Source organism: Barbatula barbatula (assembly GCF_947034865.1).
Source record: "Barbatula barbatula genome assembly, chromosome: 17".
NCBI lineage: Eukaryota > Metazoa > Chordata > Actinopteri > Cypriniformes > Nemacheilidae > Barbatula > Barbatula barbatula.
Window position 1 is genome coordinate 4374629 of NC_136780.1, and position 22129 is coordinate 4396757.

The following is a 22129-nucleotide window of genomic DNA, read 5'->3' on the forward strand; positions in this document are numbered from 1 at the left end:
TTCTAAATCAACCAGACATCCCCGGCTTTAAAAAGTGTTAGTATTTTTTCTGGAGAAGAAAGTGCTTCAAATAATGAAGATCCACTTTTTGCACACCAATTTTCAAATTCAGCCAGGGAAATTTGGTTCATTTTCCGAAACATGGTTCACTTGGCCCACTTAAGTTAATTTAGGTTATTTAAATTCTGTCTGCTATATTTCTAAATGTGATGGGTTTTGCTCATCTTATTAAAGTAAAAATACAAACCTTTGTCTTGAGCTCTAATCGATCGCAATTTCCCTGGAGGTTCCTCATATGCAGAAAACCAGTCAAACTTTTGGTTGAGCTGAAACAAATAAAGACAACACTGGTTATCAGCGTTTCTGAAGAAGATAAGGCGCTTTCAACAGAAAACTACCAGAGCTGTAGACAGACGGTGTGATGGTTTTACTCTTAAGAAGAAAATTCATGTAGACAAAATGAGGAAAATGTCATCAAGTACCCTACAAAACCCCAGACTTTATTCGTGCTATTCTACACAGCCATAAAAAATCCCATGCTTGGGAATGGGTTATAAAAAGGTCCCTGTAATTACATGCCAGTAATTTATAATTGTCATTTAGATGCCTGTTCTCAAACACACCGCAAACAATAAATGGTTGGCTGGATTTTATATGATGGTGAATAATGCTGACCTACTTTAGCGGGCACTGCCGTCACCGCTCATAGTCTGTGCCACTCTATCAGAGCGGTCGTTACGTTTGTTTTGTGAGTTAGCCTAAGGAACTGTGGGTACTGAACTGTTGACTTTTCCACCGGCGAGTCTGTTTATCATGCCGTGTCATAATGTTCGTGCTTAAGATTTATTGGCCTCTTATCGCTAAAAGTTTTCCCATGGAGAAAGAAAACCGACAGAAGCTTCTTACCTTTGTTAAAGTTTGGCATCCATTCTCGGTTCTAAAGAGAGTGATATAAGGAGATATTAGTGCAGTGACGTACAAGCATGCCACATTTCACGCCATTTATTTCATTATTATGACTATATGTTGTGTGTGTAAAATCTTACATTTTGTTTTTTCTCCGGTCTCTCAGTTGTTCTTTAAGCATAGTGGAGAGTCTGGAATCAGCCAACACCCCCTCTCTGAATTTCTATCACAAAGATATTTAAACTCACTTTTGGTTTAGTTCACTTAGTAGTAGCACTAAAAATTACTCTTTGAAGTGGACCATTTCCACTCCACTTGAAACCATTAAATCTTTAACATCTGAAGCTATTAGAGATGTATTTATTTTGCAGATAACCATTAATTGTTTCTATAGCTGCGTTTCCATTACCCTTCAAAATTTGCGTATTGAAATAACGCATTGAAAATACGTCCAATGGAAACACGCCAATTTCCGCAAAACTTCACGCTTGCATGATGTTTTTTCAGGCAAAACGACGAAGGCATATTTTGCAAAATTGCAATAGAAACACTTTTTATCGTATTCACAAGTCACGTGTAGATGGCAGTAGATGGCACCTAGCACTAAACCTGCCATAAAACATACAAAGTAACGGCCAGAATGACTTTTCGCAAGAAGAAACAAAATACAGTCGCATTACATCGTTTAATGGAAATGCAGTCATTCGGAAATCGACATATATCGTTTACTTTAATGGAAACCTATCTTATGCGATGGTTGAGATTGTATCTTTACTATTGCAAGTTTTTTTAAGTAAAATGTTAAGTATATGTAAAACCTCAAAAACAAATAAAAGCCTTTATGAATTACTTTGTGTACTTTGAATGATTTGTTAATAAAATTCTGGTTAATTCTGATATCGTCACTGACATATTATGCATCCATAATACATATACAGTATATTTTTTATATTTAGTAATATATAAATGATCTATATTTAGATTTATTTTTCTAACCTCCAGGAATTCAGAAGCCACAGGGTCGTCCCTCAGCAGCAAACCATACAGAGCCACCCATTGACACACCAGCTTTACTATCTTCTGCTTGGTATTGAGAGTATACGCTGCCTTCTCCAAATCCGTGCCTTCAGACGGCTCTGCTTGGTTAGTGCACGTGCAGGTTAAGGAAATCTGACTCCAAACAATGCTACAGTACACAAACAGACTGAAAAACTAAACACAGAATCTGTAGTATTATCAAGCAGATGATATGAGGCTTTAGCAGGATATTGATGCTGGAGGGCGGCGCAGAGCTGACTGCAGGGCATGAAGACGGGATGAGTTAAAAGGAAGTCACTCACGCTAGGATCTGTAGAAGCACAAGAGACAAAGAAACTGGGTAGTATGGAGAACATGAGAACAGTCTGAGTCACCAGACTGGTGGTTTGTAATAAATGTGTAGAAATGCTTTGGTTCTTCGGTCTGTGGTACAAATTTTTCTTGAAAGAATATTTATAACTGTTATAAAACAGAGATACGGATGTGATGTAAAACAGTGGTTCCAAAATATGCAAGTATGTATGTAAGTATTTACGTAATATACTATGAATAGACTTTCATTATATAACAAACGGTTGTATAAACAATTATACGATTTCCCTCCATGATGCTAATTGGTCAACACCTATGATTTATTTTGTATCACTTTTTTCATACATCGGCTACAGATTGTTTTGATATCAGAATGAATTCCATATCAAAATGATTGCATTGGTCTCAAACTAATAACATCAGCAGAGATCGTAAATCGGTCATACCTATAAAATCACTTCCATTTGTTTCCAATTTAACTGTTTCAAGCATGTGTTCTAAAATCTTCTCTGGCGTTCCTGACATTACAGTATACCTGAGAGAGAGAGTGAGAGACATATTAATAATTCGATTTGAACATCCCATGGATTCATAATGGGTGTAATGCACTTGAAATCCAACAATAGTGATGACTAATGCGTTAGCTAGCTGTTCATTTTACAATAACACAATTCTTTGTTTCAAATGAGCCATTTGCAAACATTACAGTCGCATTGTAGACATTATCTCTGCATGATTATAAAAGTGATGTAAGATATGCAAAGCAGCCACTTAACCGTTTCAGAATTTTGTTGCGTTACATTTACGGTTTCCATTTACGGTGTTCAATTGCCTTATCTACTTGTCTTTTTAAGATGTGCATTTAAATAAAAAGTAAAAAATCGCCCACCTGTTGCTATTTACTGATCCCCCCTGATAGGAGGAGTCCTGCGCTGAACTCTTTTCCAGGACTAGAACCCCTTTACCATGTTCTTCCAGACGGACGGTGTTGGCTTCCAGGTCCTGCAGATCAATTCAGGTTATGTGACATTTAAAGATCGGGTATCATGCTATGTCATGCATTCTGACTTCTTTACAATGTTGGTCAACTTGTTTAAAAACGAGCATAATGTACAAAACAGGAAGGGATGTTTCTCTCTTTTATAAATTTGCTCAAACTAAATACTATTTTCAAAGATACGATGTATGCAATATTACTGAATAGGCACTCAGGATTAAAATGATATTGGCAGAAAATAACTGTGCTACGCGATTCAAAAGGCTATTTAAGGTCAACCCAAAATCCTAAAAATACAATCTTTACTGAAGATTATTATCCAAGACGTGAACCCATCTGTGTACATTTTAACAAACACAGAACCTGCCTTAAGGATTCGTATGAAGTCCTGCTTGTCCACCCGCAGGAAGTGGCAGTGGTCCTCCCTTAGGATGATAGTGGCGGCACGGGGGGCGTCGTTCACCAGAGCCAGTTGTCCAAAGTCGTCCCCTTCATGAAGCGTGGTCACCAAGCCCTGTGCACACACACAAGGTCAGAAAATAATCATTCCCTTACAGGAAGCATAGAATATGAATTATAGAATGTTATCTATATTAAAACCCAGTGTCTTCTAAAGGTCACATAACTCAGGCCTGATGACTCTACCTTGCCGTGGGTGATGACATTAACAGAGCCCTTCCAGATGATGTACCAGGAAGTTCCTTTGTCCCCCTGACTGAACACTGAAACAGACATTTAAAGTGTTAAAGTGCATTTTTATGGGAATGTCGGACTTGTATTGGTTTTAATGGAAACTATAATGAGGTATGTGATGGATTCTATTGGTGGGATGTTAAATCCTGTCTGAATAATTCCCAAAACACACTGCAAAAATAATTTTTGTAATGATTTTGTCATAATGGTATTTTAATGGAAGCTCTACCAGGACAACCGTTCATTTGTAAAAACAAATATTTCATACTTTATTTTTATTCATGTAATGTGAATATCAGCCCTTGCAAAAATTTGAAGTGTGACTAACCTCTATCAGATAATTCGCAATGTCTGTACTGCCTACTCTTGCTATTCAGTATGCAAGTATGCACCAGACTGTCATTCATTACATACAGCACGCGGCCGAGGATGATAAAATCAAATTACTAAATCATCTCATTCAGTGTTAACCGTGCTGTCTGCTGCACAAGACATTTGCTGCTCTTTTTGCTCTAATTCAATATCAGTGCTGTTATTTTTTTCCGCCCACCGCTTACGAAACTGTAATCATTGCTTTTCACACTCACGGACTGTTCCCGCCTTGACGTGGCTTTCAAAAACCAGCACTGCTGCCAACTCCTTCCGTACCTGCGGGAAAGAGCGAAAGATTGAGGTAGTGATTTTGTTTGGCGCAAACAAACATGAAACTTGTCATTCGACTCACAGATGTCGACAAGTGGGCTACGGCTTTGACGTGAAGAAGCTCTTCGTAAATAACTTCAAGGTCCTCTGGAGATCTTTGGCTTGGACTGAGGAACATGCAAACAGATATTTAGGCGTTTGTATTATTGCTCCTGTATGATGCTTTATTGCTCCCTGAACTCTCTGTAAGTCGCTTTGGATAAAAGTGTCTGCTAAATGACTCAACTTAAATGTATAACTGGTTAACTTATTTTTCTATAAGCTGAAATTGTTTACCTTGTTTGAATGAGTTTATTATGACAGTTCACCCAAAAATTCGGTCATCATTTACACACCCTCGAGTTGTTGCAACTCTGTATAAATGTCTATATTCTGATGAACACAAAAATAAGTGTACATTTGGAAGAATGCTCATAACCAAACTATTCTTGGCCACTATTGACTACCATAGTAGGAAAAATTACAATGGTAGCCAATGGTGGCCAAGAACTGTTTGGTTACAAGCATTCTTTCAAATGTCTTTCTCTGTGTTCATCAGAACTAAGACATCTATACAGGTTTGGAACGACTTGAGGGTGAGTAAATGAAGACAGAATTTTCAACTTTAGGTGAACTGTGCCTTTAAAGGTTGAGTATGGCAATCCAGTCCAGAAATATGCTGGTTGGAAGTCTCTTAACATCCTGATAGCAATCAATAAGTAAAGCGATACATTACTATTTTTATAATTATACTGTATATCGTCTGTGAAAGGCGTAGGATTAAAAACGTTTGCCCAATCATTGCCCTCGATGAGAGTGTAGATTTTTTAGTCAATGTAATTTGCATCCCACTGCACACCCTATTCACGCAGACACCAAACATCATCAGCGCGGTCACATACGCTGCGCGGACACAGAAGAATAATGGCAGGTAAACAGCTGGAACCATCTTAAAAACTGCCACGTAAAAACGTCTTATCAGCAAAGAGGTGAAAGCAAAATTCCATTTGCGAACGCATTACGGTTCGCAGGTGTCCGGGCGTTTCCCTGCACGGTCTGTTCGCGATTTTGTTCCTGAAGGTTTCAACAGGAGATGGGTGTGGAAAAATGGGAAAATCCTGGCCAAACCAGGAGTGTTGACGGGTATGATTATAATCTGTGTTGTAATCTGTGTTCAAAACTGAAATGGCCGTGGGGTAGAAATATGCATGTTCCCTGTATCTACGCATGTTCTTTTAAATTTGTGGTATACTTGTGTCATACCATTTTCGCAGTATCATAGTCAGCAGAGCATCTGGACCCATCTGGACCAGCAGTGATAGACTCTCCTGGAGCTCATCTTCTTTGGAGTCTTTCTCATTGTTGGAGCTATTAAGGTCAAATTTTGCCTCCATGAAGCGATAAAATTGTGTGTCTTTGTCCTGGAAGTTTAACTCCTGCTTTACTGCATGTTACAAAAAATACACAGGTCACAATATGTATTTATTAAATATTACATAATACAGTATGATTATATTTTTATAATGTAACCAATTGGATCATCAGTCAATGCATTCAGTAGTGTAACACTAGCAAAACATATCTAATGCCTTGGGGAACCCCCAGCTGTAAATTGCATGAAACATGGATATGTAAATAATTCAGTATCGCAATATAATGAAAATGCCCCTGTAATTTTTTTAGAAGGGAAATGCAAATATCAGCATGCAAAACAACTGGCGAATTCTTGTATGCATATCCAAAAAGATTACTGTGGATATTTACCGTGACCCAGAATGCCCTCATCCACCAAAACCTGCCACATCCCGACTGCCTGACTCCGAGACTGGAAACAGTCATTCAGTTTCATAAGCCAATCAACAAGCTCCCTCCCGCTGCTGCACTGTCTGTGGTGCAAACCAGAGGAACACGTATTTTGCAGAACACTTCATTTAAAGGGTTACATATTCATCTTCTCATATTTGTGAATCAAGCAGATGCATTTATTTCTTCAACGGATGTAAAGTAGATTCCTGGAAGTGATCAGATGTGTTTCTGTCGCTTCCAGGAATGTAACATGCGGGCACATGTGTGATGTAGTGAAAGAGGCACCTGTAGGTCTTGAGATGGTGTTTTCTGTCCCTTATGAGACCCGGGTTACGCTCCATTAGAGTGCTGTACACCACCCGTGTGGCTTTCAGGATTCGGTCTGACAAAAACTGAAAGAGAGAGAAGTTTCTGTGATCTGATGAAGGCAGACTCAGAATCATGGCCTTAAAAGTGCCATTTAGGGGCGGGACTATTTGTTTGGCCAACCAATAGGAGATGTGTTTAGGATTTATATTTGATATAACTTTTCATCGTTTTAAAAAGTAGTTTATATTGATATAAAAATCGAAAATAAACTGAATTCAAAGATATTAGGAAATTTATCCAAATGAAAGATAATTCTCAAATTGTTACACAAACATTTGTAAAATAACTAATGAAAAAGTATATTCAATTCAACATTTTCACATGATTTCACTCTGATTTTGGCCTCGGCCGTAGGTATGTATAGAACATGCCACATCAACCCAGCTCTACATTCTCCAACACCTCCTCCACTGAGATGATTTTACAAAAACGAAGATCGCTCCCGTTCACACTCCACCCACATATGGAAGCTGTTGCTCTTCTGTTTTTCTTCTAGCATCTCTGTTTTCATACACTCCTGCATTCTCCGCTCTATCCCTCCCTCTCTCTTCTCCGTCATTCCATCACTCTTTCCCAAACTGTGTTCAGATAGACCCCCGCAGATAGTGCGTCCCACATCAGCTCCCAAACAAACTGGGAGTGGCGTGTAAGAACTCAACCACATTGATTGAGGCTATGGTTTATGGTTACTAAAGCATGGCCCCCGCTGTTGCAACGTAGTCGTATTTTTTCCTTGATGCCTGCCAAAGCAAACTTACCGATCACATGGTGATAGAAACTGGTTCCGTGGATTGACACACTGTAAATCTAACGTCTGTTCAAGTGGAGATAAACATGGGGGTGAAGGAATTACTGGGAAATTGAAGCAATGCGTTTGAATAATATATGCTAGAAATAATTTTGTGATGCTGTGCTAAACTAATGGTGGGGTGTTGTCATCAGGTTGCTAGGGTGTTTTAACATGTTGCTTGGTACAGTTTTTATGTTCTTTCAGATCTTTTTTCAGTTTTATTGTCATTTTTGTATTTTCAATTAGCTTTTATGTTATATTTTTAGTTTTCATGCTAGTTTTAATTATATATATTATATTTTAAAATTATCTTGTTATGTGCGTTGGTCATTTTAAAATTACTCATTTGTTTTCATTTTTATATATAAGTTTAAATTATTTATATTTCAGTTTTAATTTGTTTTCAGGTAATAATTTTAGTGCCTCAACTTAAAGTTATTTCAGTTTATTGCTGAGGCGACATTTATTACTAAACTTTTTACGTTTGATTTTATATATATATATATATTTTTTTTCAGTTTTTTTAATTAACAGAAATATTTATTGTTCTATCTTTAGTAAACTATAATAACGTCAATATCAATATGGCATTGATATTGAGTTGCTAAAGTGGTTTTCTTGTTGTTCAAAGTCAACAGAGCCCATCCCCAAGACTTTGGCACTTCGGTACGGTTCTTTTCTCTCCTTCAGTATTCTCTATGGGAGTTTTCTTTCACTTATCATCTGTTGCAGCTCAGGAATTGCACATTTGTCCCAGTTTTCTCATTCTGTAGTCTTGTGTTTTTATGGATGGGTGAAACTTTTATTTGTTTGTTATGTTTGTCCAGGGATGAAGTCTCAAGGTTCATTTCTCACCCTTTCTTTCTCACACTGTTTGTTGTGGTTGTTGCTGAGGGCGGTGATGTGAGCCTCTCTCTTGGCCTCTGATCCGGTCGGTCGGTCATGGTGATGTAATTGACTTCTGACCCATGAGGGATCAGCTGACCCGCCTACAGGACTATTGGTATGATAGAGCACCATATAGAAACCCACATTTCCAAACACAGAACTGTACAATTAATATATTCCAGCAGTAAAAGCATCCAAATGCATTTCTTTTTACTGTTATAAATATAAAAAATAGTTTATTTGTAAAACTAATATGTATTGTTCTATATATTTCTCATTAAATACTTTTTTCTTCATTAGATTATATATTGATTTTGTTGGGAAAACATTTTGATAGCAGTTTGTTTTACTTTCTCATTCACTTTTCTTTTATAGTCCCTCACACCGTGAATTAAACCCTATATTTTGTTGCCACTCCTGAAAAAGTGGTCAACTGCCCAGTATGTCCCCATTAAATGTTTTATTTGCTCAGTAAAACCAACTCTTTCTCACATTAGGTACTTGGCGAGTGTTCATTTTGGAACCTCTTATTATCCCGCTGACATCAGAGAAGTGATATTTTCTTATGTGAAGATACCAGTGTCACACAAATTAAACAGTTCAGATACTTTACTCCCTTGTCGAATGTTTATCAGATACTTCATATCACGGCTCCACCAATGCTGTGTAAATGTAGTCAACCCATATCTAGCCCTCTCCTAGGAGACCTCTACAACGTACAACTCTCCATCAAACTCATTTTACCCCGGGTGTGCCCAGACACAGCGTCTACGAACCCTGAGTATGTTCATCTTTCTCCTGTCATCTCTGCTTCATGACTCTGTCCCTGGAGAGGGGTATGGATGGGAACAGTTGTTGGCAGTATTTTCCCAGCATTCTCTAGTCTCATGGGGAATGATAATCTCTCTGTAGGGCACTGGGTTTACTGTGATGAACACCTGAGAATAGGTGTATCGTATTATACATGTGACATCAAAAAAGACAATGGTAACTTTTCAATGATTACCCGTGCCTGGATAATACACTTATTTCAGATCAACTTTGTCCTCGAATTCAAAGATTAATGTAACATGCACATCCATATTTTTCTTTTCCTTTTTCACTATAGAACTATATAAGCTGGACTCTTAAAATACAGTGATCTCAAAAAACTATCTGGACACTTAAATGTACGATTCTCCGACAAATCTTGCATAATTTATTTACTTTTGAGTTGTTTAATAAACAAGACTTTCTTATGCAGAACGCATAAAAATATATTTTGAGAGAAAACATTTTATTTTATTGAATTTTACAATAATTGGCAAAAGCATGGATTTAAAGGCTTATGTATTTTAATTCCATTTTAGGGCCACTATATGAAGAGTCATTCGTACATAAATCCCTGAGAAATCTTGTGTCTAAGGAGCACATAAGAAGCCCATCTAAACTCCTATCAGGTCACAGAACACCTCATGCGTGAATTTGTTTGGAGGGAACGTGTGGCATTGTTCAAGTCTGGGTCAGATTGCTAGGTAAACAATATCAATGTGCAAAATGTGTGGTTGTGAAGTTGCACCGTGGGAGATCAGATCTCTACGTTTCGTGATCTTTAATGAAAAAAAAAGGCCGCCACCAAACAATGCAGCCTCGCCCCACCAAGCTTCTAACACAAATAACCTACCTATACAGACAGGGATGTGGTTGTGCTTCCATTGTATATAAAGTGTTAGTCACCCACATGCGATCGCTTGTGAAGTAGCACCAGCATTGATTCGTCCTCCTGTGTGTCGTGGGGAGGAAACGTGTTTTCCATCTGTGGGCGATGCTCACAGAGGCAGTCGTGATGCTGTGACCTTGGTGAGCCGAGCAAAAGGATCCATTTCATACAATACAAACCCAGCTCACAATAGAGGCGGGCAGGAACCGTAGAAGAACACAGTGGCCTCTCAGGACAATTATATGGTTATATGGCTTTTTTGGATGCTGAGAGAAAATCTAACTATATTTGAGCAAAATGACCTAAGATATATCTTATATTTATAAATTATAATATATATTTTATTATCAAAATAAAGTGTGTTTGTACTTAAAGCAAGAACAAATATCTGCCAGTGGGGTGAGAAATATGAGCTTAATTTAAATAAGCGCATTTCTAATTTATTTTCTTAACCCGATAGCAGATATTTTAAATTTTTTATAGATAAACTTGCTTACGTTTACTGTAATTTACAGGAAAATCAATCGGGCTGTTACAATATCAGCCTTTTCACTTCACGGTTATTGTGGCAGGAAGAATTCTGTGTATACGATATATATTATTTTACTTTTATGATGAAAAAATGATGTTGCCAGTCAAATAGAGATTTAATTTGGTTTCTTTTGTGTTTTCAGTTTTTTGGCCAACAAATCACACAAAAATTTGGAGTGCGGGGGTTAGAAAGAGAAACCATGGTGGCTCTAAAGGCAACACTTTAAATGGGTTCTGAATAATATTTACGATATTATCTCATGTAGAAATGAACACAGTATCAACAATCATTGTTTTTAACAGCTTTCCTGTAGCTCAATGGGAAGAGCATGGCGTTGACAATGCCAAGGTTGTGGGTTTGATCCCAGGGATTTCACATGCTTAGAAACGGATGTGTAGCATAATGCAATGCAAGTAGCTTTGGATAAAAGCGTCCGCCAAATGCATAAATGTAAATGTAATTTCATGGTTATTATCCATATTGGTATATTGTTTTCCCTAGAGGACAGATATTTCATTTTATCCATAAAACATAATCACATGATTAATATTAAAAGTGGGATATTCAGAACTGAACAACTTCAACAAGGTCATTGGCTTTGTTACATGTTGTGCACTAGCTAGGTTGTTCTGTGTGGTTGCTTTATGATTTTGAGACATTATTCAAAATTAAATAGTTACGTTAAGAATAAACAATAAGTTTTAATCTATGCATTTGGCAAAGATAATAGTGATCATAACTTTTAGAAGAGACAACAGGTTTGATAAAAGCAAGAGCTTGTGTCTCTTTCCACTCTTGCGAAACGCACTCCAAGAATCACAATGCCCACCAAATACCACTCCAGGTGCTGAGAGCATTCCACACATGAAACAGCCTCCCAGAGCTCTTATAAGACACAGTAAATCCTTCCCAATATTGTGTTTCTCCCATCATGCACTGCTACCGACTTTAAACAACCACGCAAACCCAGATGTTTGCCTAAAACCATCTAATAGAAAATAGCATTTCATCTTAATATCAAGTTTTTGGTCTCATTATCATTTTGTAGGTTTCCACCAAACACAGGAACAGAAGTGTAGACAACGGTTTGCAGAGGAAGCAGGTGGTTATGGTAATCATAGCGGCAATTACGGTAAGTCTTTCAAGTTAGAAGACTTGCGGTGGCACAGAGGTAAGTTGAATGGAAGATTAATCTTACAGATGGTTACTCAAGCATACTTATCAATGACAAGGCTCTCCATTTAAGTAACTGAGACGGATAGGCTGAATGTGGGGTGGACGTGGATAAATTCATACATTGCTACAGACCTAGTTTAACCTTATATAGATTTATTGTACATGAGATATGTGTTCAGAACCAGTAGAACTACATGTTTAGTAGTCCCTTCTTTCAGGGACTCACATGATCGTAGAGGGACATGCATCACATGAGCGAATAGATGGTGACACAGAGGCTGTGAAATAACTATGAAGGTGAGCTTTCGAAATGAAATATGTATGTAGTCCTGCAAAACGAGTTCACAAGTTGGGTCAAAAATAGACAAACCCAACTGTCGGATTATAAAGGAACCCATGCTGGGTTGTTTCAAGCTAAAATGCTATTTTTTTAACCCATTGCTGTGTCGAATATAAACATTTGCTGGGTTAATCTAACCCAAGAGTTAGAGTCCATCGTGAATTGCATTGCACAATAATGATTGAAAATGATCAATAAAATAAAGAAAAATGTTACACTTGTATTCTGCAAAGATTTATAGGAATTCCCACATAAACATTAAACTCTTAACATTTATTGTGACCTCTCCCACTCTGGAAGAATGTTGTGATATGTGGTCGGAAAGCAAAACAGATTCCAGAAGTTGAATGATTCCCTTTTGATGTTGTATTTTGAGCTATACTTAGATTTTCATTATTAGAGGTTCAGTAGTCTCAGCATACTGCAACTGCTTGAGCATAACATTACTAACACGTAGAGGTCAACGGCATACAGATAAAGGCCTGCTTACTGCTAAATAAATAAGTACTCCATATAGCTGATGCTGCAGGTGAAAATGTTCGCCTCTGTGAACAGTATAACATATAGCTAGTGGAGTTCAGTTCAGACATCATGATATAGCATAGAGCTAAACAGTTTCCAGACATGATTACCTGTTTGATGGTGTCATGCGTCTCCACAGCATCTGGCAGAGGTGTCTGTGAGGAGATAAAGAGAGACAAAGCATTTGAGGATATTGTAAGAGAAGTAATGCTGCATATTAATGTGAACATCACTATACATATTGCTCATATTAATGGGTGGGAATCTGAAAAGACCCCTACCTCAAATCATTTGACTTGAGAGTTGTGCTGTTGCCTCCGAAATCCGAATAGCATTTTTTTGCCAGATCAACAGTGAAAATAAACCCAAAACAGCCAAGCTGTGACTGGCAGAATGCCATTTTGTCCATGTACTGGTCTTAGTATTAAAGCCTGATACAACAAAGGCATCAGGGGCTGAAGAATGCCAAAAGACATTCCATTCTAATGCCGCCATGTGTGGCATTTGACGCCTGTGCTGCACATGATCTCTGGCACCTGCCTCCCGCTCGGCTAAGACTCATTAACAGCCCTAATATAATGATCACTGACACAGGAATTCAGGAGGAATGTTTGTGTGGTGGAGAGAAACTGTTCAGAGGTTCATCCTTTGTCTTTGCAATAGAACTTGCTTGACAGGTTGACAAATGTGCTGATGCTGTGAAAAATGCTAAATATTATGCGTCGGGTTAGATGCGGGTCATCACTGACATGTTGAAATATGTGTTTAGTTTTGTGATATTATTATTTTCTCGATTTAAATAAAATTAGATAAATGAAATATAAACAAATATTGGATCTTAGAATACATAAAACAGTAACATATACAGCCGTGGAAAAAACTGGGGCCGGATTCACTAAACATTCTTAAGAAGAAAATTCTTCTAAACTGCCATTTAAAAAATGTGGAATGTTATGTATTCCCGAAATTTTTCTCTAGATAGATCTGAGAAAAAAACGAAGAAGCCAAATTCTCGAAACAAAAGCTGCCGTATATATCATCTGAAAATTAAGACGTGACGTGACGTGTATTGTATTGAGCCAGAATCCTAATTTTTATGTTTACTTGCTATTAAGGAATGTTGATTTTGATATAATAATGATAAGGTATTAATTTACCTTTCATTATTAAACACAAAGTGCTTTTTACATTATTCTGGGACAAAGTGACTAGTATAATGCAATGTAAGTAGCTTTGGATAAAGCAAGCGAGTGTTATCATATTATTTTATTCTTACGACAAAAATTAAGAAAGTTTTGAAGTTTTAGAATCGCACTCACGAACATTATTACGAACTTCCTTTCATTTATCTTAAGAACAATCTTATATTTCCTCCTAAGAACAGTTTTGTGAATACGGCCCCAGGTTTTCCTGAAATTACTGTTTATAGGCATGTGTTTCGGTAAAATTAACAATTTTGTTTCATTCTGTGAACTTCTAACAAATTTTTAATAAAAACATTGTTTCTATATGCATTTATTTGCAGAAAATGAAAACAGATGCTATTTATTTTATCAAATACTGCAAAGAAAACAAGTTCATATTCACTTTTCAGCAATACAACAGTCATATTTGTACATGCATTTAGGAAAAGTTCAAATATTTTTTAATAACCTGGATTTTATCACAGTTTTCACGTGTCTTGTCATGCTGTTGAATGACTTTGTCCCTCTTGAGGTCTGATTTTGTTGAAATTCAACAGACACCGGAAAGAAATGGTCACAAAACATCTAGAAATGCTGATTAAATGAATATTTAGAATGCTTATTTAATTTTTACGCATCTAAATATAGAAAGGATTGCAATGTCATGTGGGTGATTAAGTAAGTTTTTTAGTCTTTTAAGTCCAATGTTGTGTAGACAAAACAGGTCATTGAAATGACCCAAGAAAAGGGAAGCATTGGAGTGATTTGGAGCGGCTGAAGTGGCGCACGTTCTTGAATCTCAATCAGAAGGAAAGTATGCATATGTGATGGGACTCCTGCTCAAGTAGCACTTCATGTCCAGCCATTAACAAATGACAATCACCAGCTGCTCTCATCTCCATCCACAATCACAGCCTGTCAAGAGTCAAACTCCCTTCTCCACCGCCAAGATGAGCATTGATGAGGTTAAACATAGAATTATAGATGAACTCTCTTTAATTATTTATACGTACTGCTCTGCTGTTAAGTCTCCAAATGATGAGTAGTTATTGATTCTGAACTGAACGGACCTATAGTGACCCATAGTCTATGCATCAGCTCCAATATGATATACCACATTTCATGGAAGGATTGGACTATAGCTAACTATTACATATAGTCAGCGAAGTAATTATGAAAGATGCCCCAAGCCATCTTTTATACACAGATCTAAATATAACCTGTAATTCCAATTGGGTAGTTTGCATGTTAATATCAAGTCCTCCGCTGTCTTGTCTTATAAATCGATGTTAATTGGTCTGCGTTGACCTTCATCTCAATGTCAATTAACCTCAATCCACTTTACTATCTCAAGTGAACCCACATGCTTCAGGACTAGGGCAACACGCTCTACCAGTCGAGCTGGAGAGCATAGTAGCTATCTGTTTCTAAACGGACAAAGAGGAAATTTCCAGAGCTGCCACATTTAACTCTCTAGAGTTTTATGGGCTTCTGTCAGACTCTGTTGTCACGCCAGGTGTTGCCCAGCATCATCTGACTAATGCTGTACCACGTCCTCTAATATATAGGCTTGGCCTGATAATGTATCTTTATGGGTTTGTAGGTTTGCTGAAAACTAATATCTATAAGTTATATAACTAATATTTATTACACACTATATGCTACAGTAGTGGTTGTTAGCTAGTGTGGAAAGGGATCATTCTCGAGTGAACAGGTTCACTGGATCCTCATGCTTGATTTCCCTGAGCATACTGTAAGAGCATCCAGCATAGAGATCTCTCCACCCTGTGGGTCTGTTGACTTAGTAAACTGTGTAGACCGGCTGGATCACATGCTACGGCAAAATGACCCAGAGCTATTTACTCAAAGTCTGATGAAGATAGGGTTGTTTCGAAGGGGACATTTTATGGAGACCGGTACTTATTTCTCTACTTCTGTGTCTGAACGACTGAATTCATAGGTAGATAGTTGCATTTTAGTCTGATAACACTGACATGAAGCTGTGTAAATTGTTTGCTTTCCCTTTCTCAACATCTATGTTTGTATACCCACGTAGTAATGTAGTCTTTAATAGTGCTTGATCGTTGAAGTGTCAATTTCACAGTAAATGAATGACGGCAGCGTGGAAATAAGAAAGCAAGCTAATGGCACAAACAAACAAATTATAAATTAATTAAAGATGATTTGCCATTGATAGAAATTGAACATACCAGCCAGATAACAGTTAAGTGGCAGACTGGACGCCTTTCCGTCTTTAGCTGGAGCACATTGCTCTTAACACTCTTTATCGCTCCTCGGAGAGATTTTAGACATTGTGTGTTATTTCTTGTTGAGTAACTGGTCTTATTCCTGGAATGCAGGAGAAGATTCTGGGTTCATGTGTCTAAGCATATTCGGTTAAGAACCATTACTTTATTACCACTAACAATCATTACTGCAAGACTTTAAAAAACTGTTCTTTGCCACCATTGACTACCATATAGGAAGAATTACAATGGTAGTCCAGAACTATGGAAAAGTGCTCCAGAACGGTTTTCTTTCCTACATTCTTCAAAATATCTTCTTTTGTGTTCAACAGAACAAAGACATTTGTAAAGCAATTTAGCTACTTTGCTAGTCAATGGAGGCCAAGAACTGTTTGGTTACAAGCATACTTCCAAATATCTTTATCTCTGTATATCAGTACAAAGAAATGTATCCAGATTTGGAACTATTGAGGGTGTGTAACAAAAAGAAGAATTGTCATTTTTGGCGAACTGTTCCTTTAACAAGACCAACTGTTGCCCGTGTGTCTTTAAGACACCGTACAAGACACCAACATTCATAAATGTTTTCTTAACATCTACAGTTTGTGACAGAGCAACAATTCACTCACATGTACAGCGTCTTAGATTATATCACCTTAAACAGAATGTCTCTTGTTTGTATTCACCTAAATAGTCCACAACTGATATTCATGTAATTCAAAAGAGCTCAGCGAGTGTCCTACATTTGGATTGATTTATCCTGTAAATAAATGTACATGAGATTTAATTAATGGTTCTTTAAACTTTACTACAGTTCACTGGGGTCTACAGCAGGGTGTATTTCCTGCGCTGGACGGAAGTCTTACTGCTGACATTCTTTTCCAAACTATACGGAAACAAACCAGGTTTGACAATAAACAATACGCTATAAATAACTAGCCTATGATACACTAAACAAGTAGTTTGAAACCCTTTCGTCTGACACAGTTTGCTTAAGGGTCTTTTAGCATTTGCATTATGTGGCATTGGTTTCATTGCCATCATGTCCTTGCACCGTCCAGGCACACACACACATAATAAGCTCCATTGGTGAAGATCTTAGATGCGTAATTGGACTTTACAGTCAGGTATACAAAATCAATGTCTTCAACATGTTTTAGTGAGGACGTTTCCAGAAATGTGTCCCTCAAAGCCACAACATTACACAAAACACATTACTACAGCCTTATTAAAATAAAGCATGATATATTACGGTAAAATCAGTTTTTGGCTGATTTATGTGTATTACAGTTTTCTACAAATACCATAAATAAACTATGTGACATTTTTGGTAACAATAACTTGACTTGGAATATTTAAACTGTGTTTACTACGGTAGAACCATGGTACATCTTCATGGGGCATTCTCAAATGCTGTCTGCACTTTTGTTGTTAAATGGACATACTGGCTATCATTTAACATCAAATATGTAAGTTTTCAACAAATATAAACTCAAATACTGTATTGTCTATTTTAAATAGTCTTTTTCAATCCCACTCACCCAGCTGACACCCCGGATTTTAGGTGCTTTCTCATCGGCACATCGATCGGGAAAGACTTTGTAATTGTAACTCCGAAAGAGATGCATGTTTCAATTCCATCCGATATATTTCACTTCGAGATCATCTGTTGCAGTGACACATGGCGCAAGCTTCATCTCCTGTGAGGGTCTGACCATCCCATAATAAAGACAGCCCGACCTGCACGCCGCATTCCTACACGCGTCTTATCTTCGGGTTGTGAATGCTTTTGAAAACCTGCTATGCGCTGTCAAACGTGCCTGCGCGCTCCCGACAATCCGGCCGAGCGCTTCAATAACAGGAGGCGCCACTCGCGCTCCCGCCCCTGCCGGACACGGCGCGCCTCTCGCTTCCCACAGTAGCGTGGGTCTGCGTGGGTTAGCGTGCGTGTTTCTACGCCAACATTTACGCCAGTTTTTGATCATACGCTTGTTAAATGCGTAAGGTTATTTCAGTAACACTTCTAAAAACTTTAATCATCGTAGATTATATATATATATCAAATAATATAATATTGATTATTTAATAAACTATACCCATTAAAAATTATTTGACGCTAGTGTTCGTGTGTATTTACTTAAGTTAATACAGAGTAAAACTAAACAAATAGATTTGCTTTCTGTAGCACAATACAAAATGTAGGCTAATGATATTGCTTATCACACAAAATGGTGCTGTGATTGTATCGAATGTTTTTATAAGCTCATTTATGGTTTATTTGATATTTCTTCAAATAAACGTAAAACAAAAAACACATTTTTCACTTTTAAGGTACATCCTTTTAATCTCAAATGACTTAACGGGAAATATGTATTTTTGCCCTCTACGGCAGGCAAAAATATGTTTAGCTCATGATTCTGGCTCAATAACACACTCTGTCTCTCCTTCAGCTCTCTTATCTGTGTGTTGCAGCTGCATGATAAACCTTGAGGGGCTGAGGACCAGGGGGCGTGTCCGTAACCCACCTCAGTTACTAATGCAGGTGCCAAGGTTGGAACGACGGAGTAAACCAACAGGAAATATAAGCTCTGGCTTTAATGCAAACCCTTTTGAAGTCTAGGACAAACTCTTCCGTAATTGGATGTTTAATGTGTCAAATACAGCAAAGTCGGCTGTGGAGCTGACGGTCATGAATTTGGCAGTTTTACATCAGTGCATTAGATGAATTTACAACACAGAGGAAAAAAGCAATAAATGGTCAAGGTTTTATTGGAATATTTTAAGGCTGTGTCCCTATATATATACTGTAAGATTAAGGAAGGGCACCTGTTTTAGGGACGAGCGTCGAGACTGGATGAGTGTGTCTGCTGAACACATGACAGCCGGAACCTCTGAAAAGTCAAAGTGCAGAAAGAGAAGAAGTCAAAACTGGTGTTTCATTTATGGCAAACTGCCCTACTGGTTATGTTGCATAATATGTAATATTGTGTAATATCATGACTGCAGTCAATCTCATTGTCTGGATATTGTGAACTATTTTGAAAAGTGTTGTTTTCTGCTCGTGTTATAAATCCAGGGTTTTTTCCGTAGCTGGGCAGGACACTAAGTTTTGTAACACAGTTTATATTTAAACAGTCCAAAATCCTGTTTTTAGGCGTCCTGATGAAATTCTGAAGTGATTTGTATGTCCTCCACATGCACAGGTCAGGATGGGAACAATCTTATAAGATGTCACACCCTAGGAACGACCATATGGTGTACATTAGGGCGTCCACCGCCCACCATGTCATTTTTGTTCTGGAGGTCAGGGAGGATTACATAATGTGTCTTTAGACCCCGGCCATTGTTTCACTATTGTGGGCTTCCTTTCCTGGTGAAACGACATATATCAACATTACACACTGTGCTGTTTGTGGGAGTCGTTTCTACACTGCCGCTTTAGTCACAAATCCATAAAGTAAAATTAAAAGGTGTAAACGTAACTGGTATTTTATATATGTACACATTTTGTCTTATTTACAAATTGGGAATAACAATGCCATGCCTGAACAGATGAGCAGGGATTGTTCTCAGGGTGTTAGTCAAACTCTGCCCCCTCATGGAAAGATTAAGAATCTGTACTCTAATTTGTCTTTTAATATTTATGAGAATTGGCATGAAGAAAATGTCAGACATTTGGTATTACTTCTCAACAGAATATATTCGAGGCATTCATTGAAATTAAACATTTGTAAAAGAATGTATTTTACAGCAAATATATACAGCAAACTTTCCTTCTATTTTATTCAATGTCCCTACACTGTATAAAAGAATCCTGGCAATGTTTTGTCCAGACATTATTTGTTTTTTTTACAACAATAAAACACAACTCAATGCAGTGCAAAATACAGGTGAAACAGCTGTAAAGAAATAACAGAACATTGCTTCAGATTAATACACCATATTGTACTCCATTCTTAAGATGTGTACAGTGTTTGGTTCTATCTACATGCTCCATTCTATCAGATCCCTCGAAATCTTTCTTAAATGAAATTGTATTATTATTTTGTCTGCCTGTGAAGTCACAAAACAACAACTCTCTCCAAAAGAGAACCAACAACAATAACCTGAGGATGATAAAGCTTATCGCTGTTTTTATGAGCTGTGTTACACAAATATGCAAGTATACACACGCTTACACACGATAGTTGTCTGCATCTACACAAACAAACCAAACCCCAACAGAGAAAACAAAACCATGTGATTTGATATTTGCACCACCAGTCACAAGCTGTGCCACTCACACACCTCAACACAACATCACTTTCGGCTCTTACCCATTCTGTTTTTCCTCGTAGGAGACAGGATCTGTTTAAGGAAAGAATACATTCTGGCTTGCATATCCACTACTGTTTGAATTCCTCACTCCACAGCTGCTAATATAAACCTTAAGGCCCCAGCGGGCAATTGAAAAGATCATCCACAATGTGTTCTTTCAGAATCTCTGCTATCTGCATATCTGAAAGTATACTCGTGTGTTTGTATGCATCCGTGGTCGCAGATGACAAAATGCGCCAGTGACAGAAATCCTGTTTTCCTGCATGTGACTTACTTGAGTGAACATGCTTGCCTTTGATAAGGAGAAGCACAAGTTCAGATAAGATAGCGATAGACACTTTGTCTTGTATTGTTTTATGGCATGTTTTATACGCACAATGTAGAAGTGAAGGTTGTTTATATGCTTTTTTCATATATTTGTAGTTTCACACATGAGCTATTTAAAACATTTCTCACAGTCTACACAGGATTTTCTAGGATAAACTCACACACCGAACAGTTCATCATGGGCCCAGTTGCATAATGTCTCACTGACTAGCAATTAGTTAGGACTAATCATTCTTACTTTTCATATTTTAACTAGCCCAATCTATCTTTTTATTTTACTGTTTTAAAGAAGTTATGACCGGTCTTGAAGGAAAGAATTAGATGACTAACTTGCGATGACTAGTCTAAACACTTTATGCAACCGGCCCCAGGTCTCGGATGTCTTTCTTTTTTAAATTAAACAAAAATGTAGCAAAATACATGGAAAAAATAAATACTTGTAACAACTAAAAGACATAAAAATGGCAGTGAGTGGAATAAATTAATGTAAACAATGGGAACTTTACAAATTTTAAGTACTGATAAAAGTGAGATAAACTACATGTTGGTTTTTAGGGTGGTTAGTCAAATCGGTAGCATAGGTCAAAAAAACCCACCCCAAACTTTCTACTTGGTCCCTAAATAGCCTATGTCTCAGGTCCCTCCTACAATCTTCTACAAGTTTCTCAGGTTTTAATCAACTGTCTCTTTGATCTGGATTTATTAGTTCACACACTTGAGGTCTGATGTCCTAAGAACCTTATCCCATTAGAATAACTACAATAAACGTATTGACATAAATGAATAAGCCAAACAAAATATTTGTACTAGAAAATAAAACCCCAGAGAGTGTCAGAGAGGGGGAAACAAATAGTTCCTAAGGGAAAGGGTGTGGGATTTCCTGCAACAAATCACTGTATTTGGAATCTTCACCTTCCTGTGGACTTCTGATGCACCACAGTTCAAAAATTAAACAAATGTAAATCTCAAGCTTCACATATATGAAAAAGATTACCTTCCTTAGTTTTCACTCACTGTCATGTCATTCATTCTTTTATAGGATCATACATTTTGTTCTTACCCATGTCTGAACTGCTGCCCATGTAGGGATTTTTTTATAAACAGCAGTAAGCAACAGAGAGGTAGTTCGGAGAACAAGAAAGATGTTTTAATGTACACCTCTTCATGCTCATGTGTAACTTCCTGTCTGCTGTTTGAGGGTTTATGTAAGTTCACACCAAAACCCTTCTTTCACCCACTTGTCACCAATCCTTCCTAGCATCACTGTGAATGACAGACTCACAAAATTTCCAATGGTAAACAAATG

The 22129-nt window shown here is 37.5% G+C and overlaps 1 protein-coding gene across 8 annotated transcripts in view; it reads right to left on the reverse strand.

The window, feature by feature from the left end:
• The window catches only part of rapgef3 (Rap guanine nucleotide exchange factor (GEF) 3), a 28322-nt gene that overhangs the window by 5481 nt on the left and 712 nt on the right, over nt 1–22129 (reverse strand). Inside the window, exons 1-17 of one of the 8 annotated variants that reach the window (XM_079477412.1) lie at nt 20496–20768; nt 19006–19070; nt 12860–12904; nt 6719–6825; nt 6392–6513; nt 5891–6071; nt 4671–4755; nt 4534–4594; nt 3899–3975; nt 3621–3767; nt 3146–3258; nt 2703–2791; nt 2176–2254; nt 1903–2053; nt 1047–1129; nt 907–937; nt 248–326 (exon numbers count right to left, since the gene is read on the reverse strand). In XM_079477412.1, the coding sequence (XP_079333538.1) occupies nt 248–326; nt 907–937; nt 1047–1129; nt 1903–2053; nt 2176–2254; nt 2703–2791; nt 3146–3258; nt 3621–3767; nt 3899–3975; nt 4534–4594; nt 4671–4755; nt 5891–6071; nt 6392–6513; nt 6719–6825; nt 12860–12904; nt 19006–19070; nt 20496–20559 (1579 nt within the window). In that variant the 5' untranslated portion in view covers nt 20560–20768. Of the gene's footprint in view, nt 1–247; nt 327–906; nt 938–1046; nt 1130–1902; nt 2060–2175; nt 2255–2702; nt 2792–3145; nt 3259–3620; nt 3768–3898; nt 3976–4533; nt 4595–4670; nt 4756–5890; nt 6072–6391; nt 6514–6718; nt 6826–10143; nt 10316–12859; nt 12905–17720; nt 18086–19005; nt 19071–20495; nt 20769–22129 lie in introns of those variants that run through there. The other 7 variants (XM_079477409.1, XM_079477414.1, XM_079477413.1 and 4 more) reach the window with 7 other exon arrangements.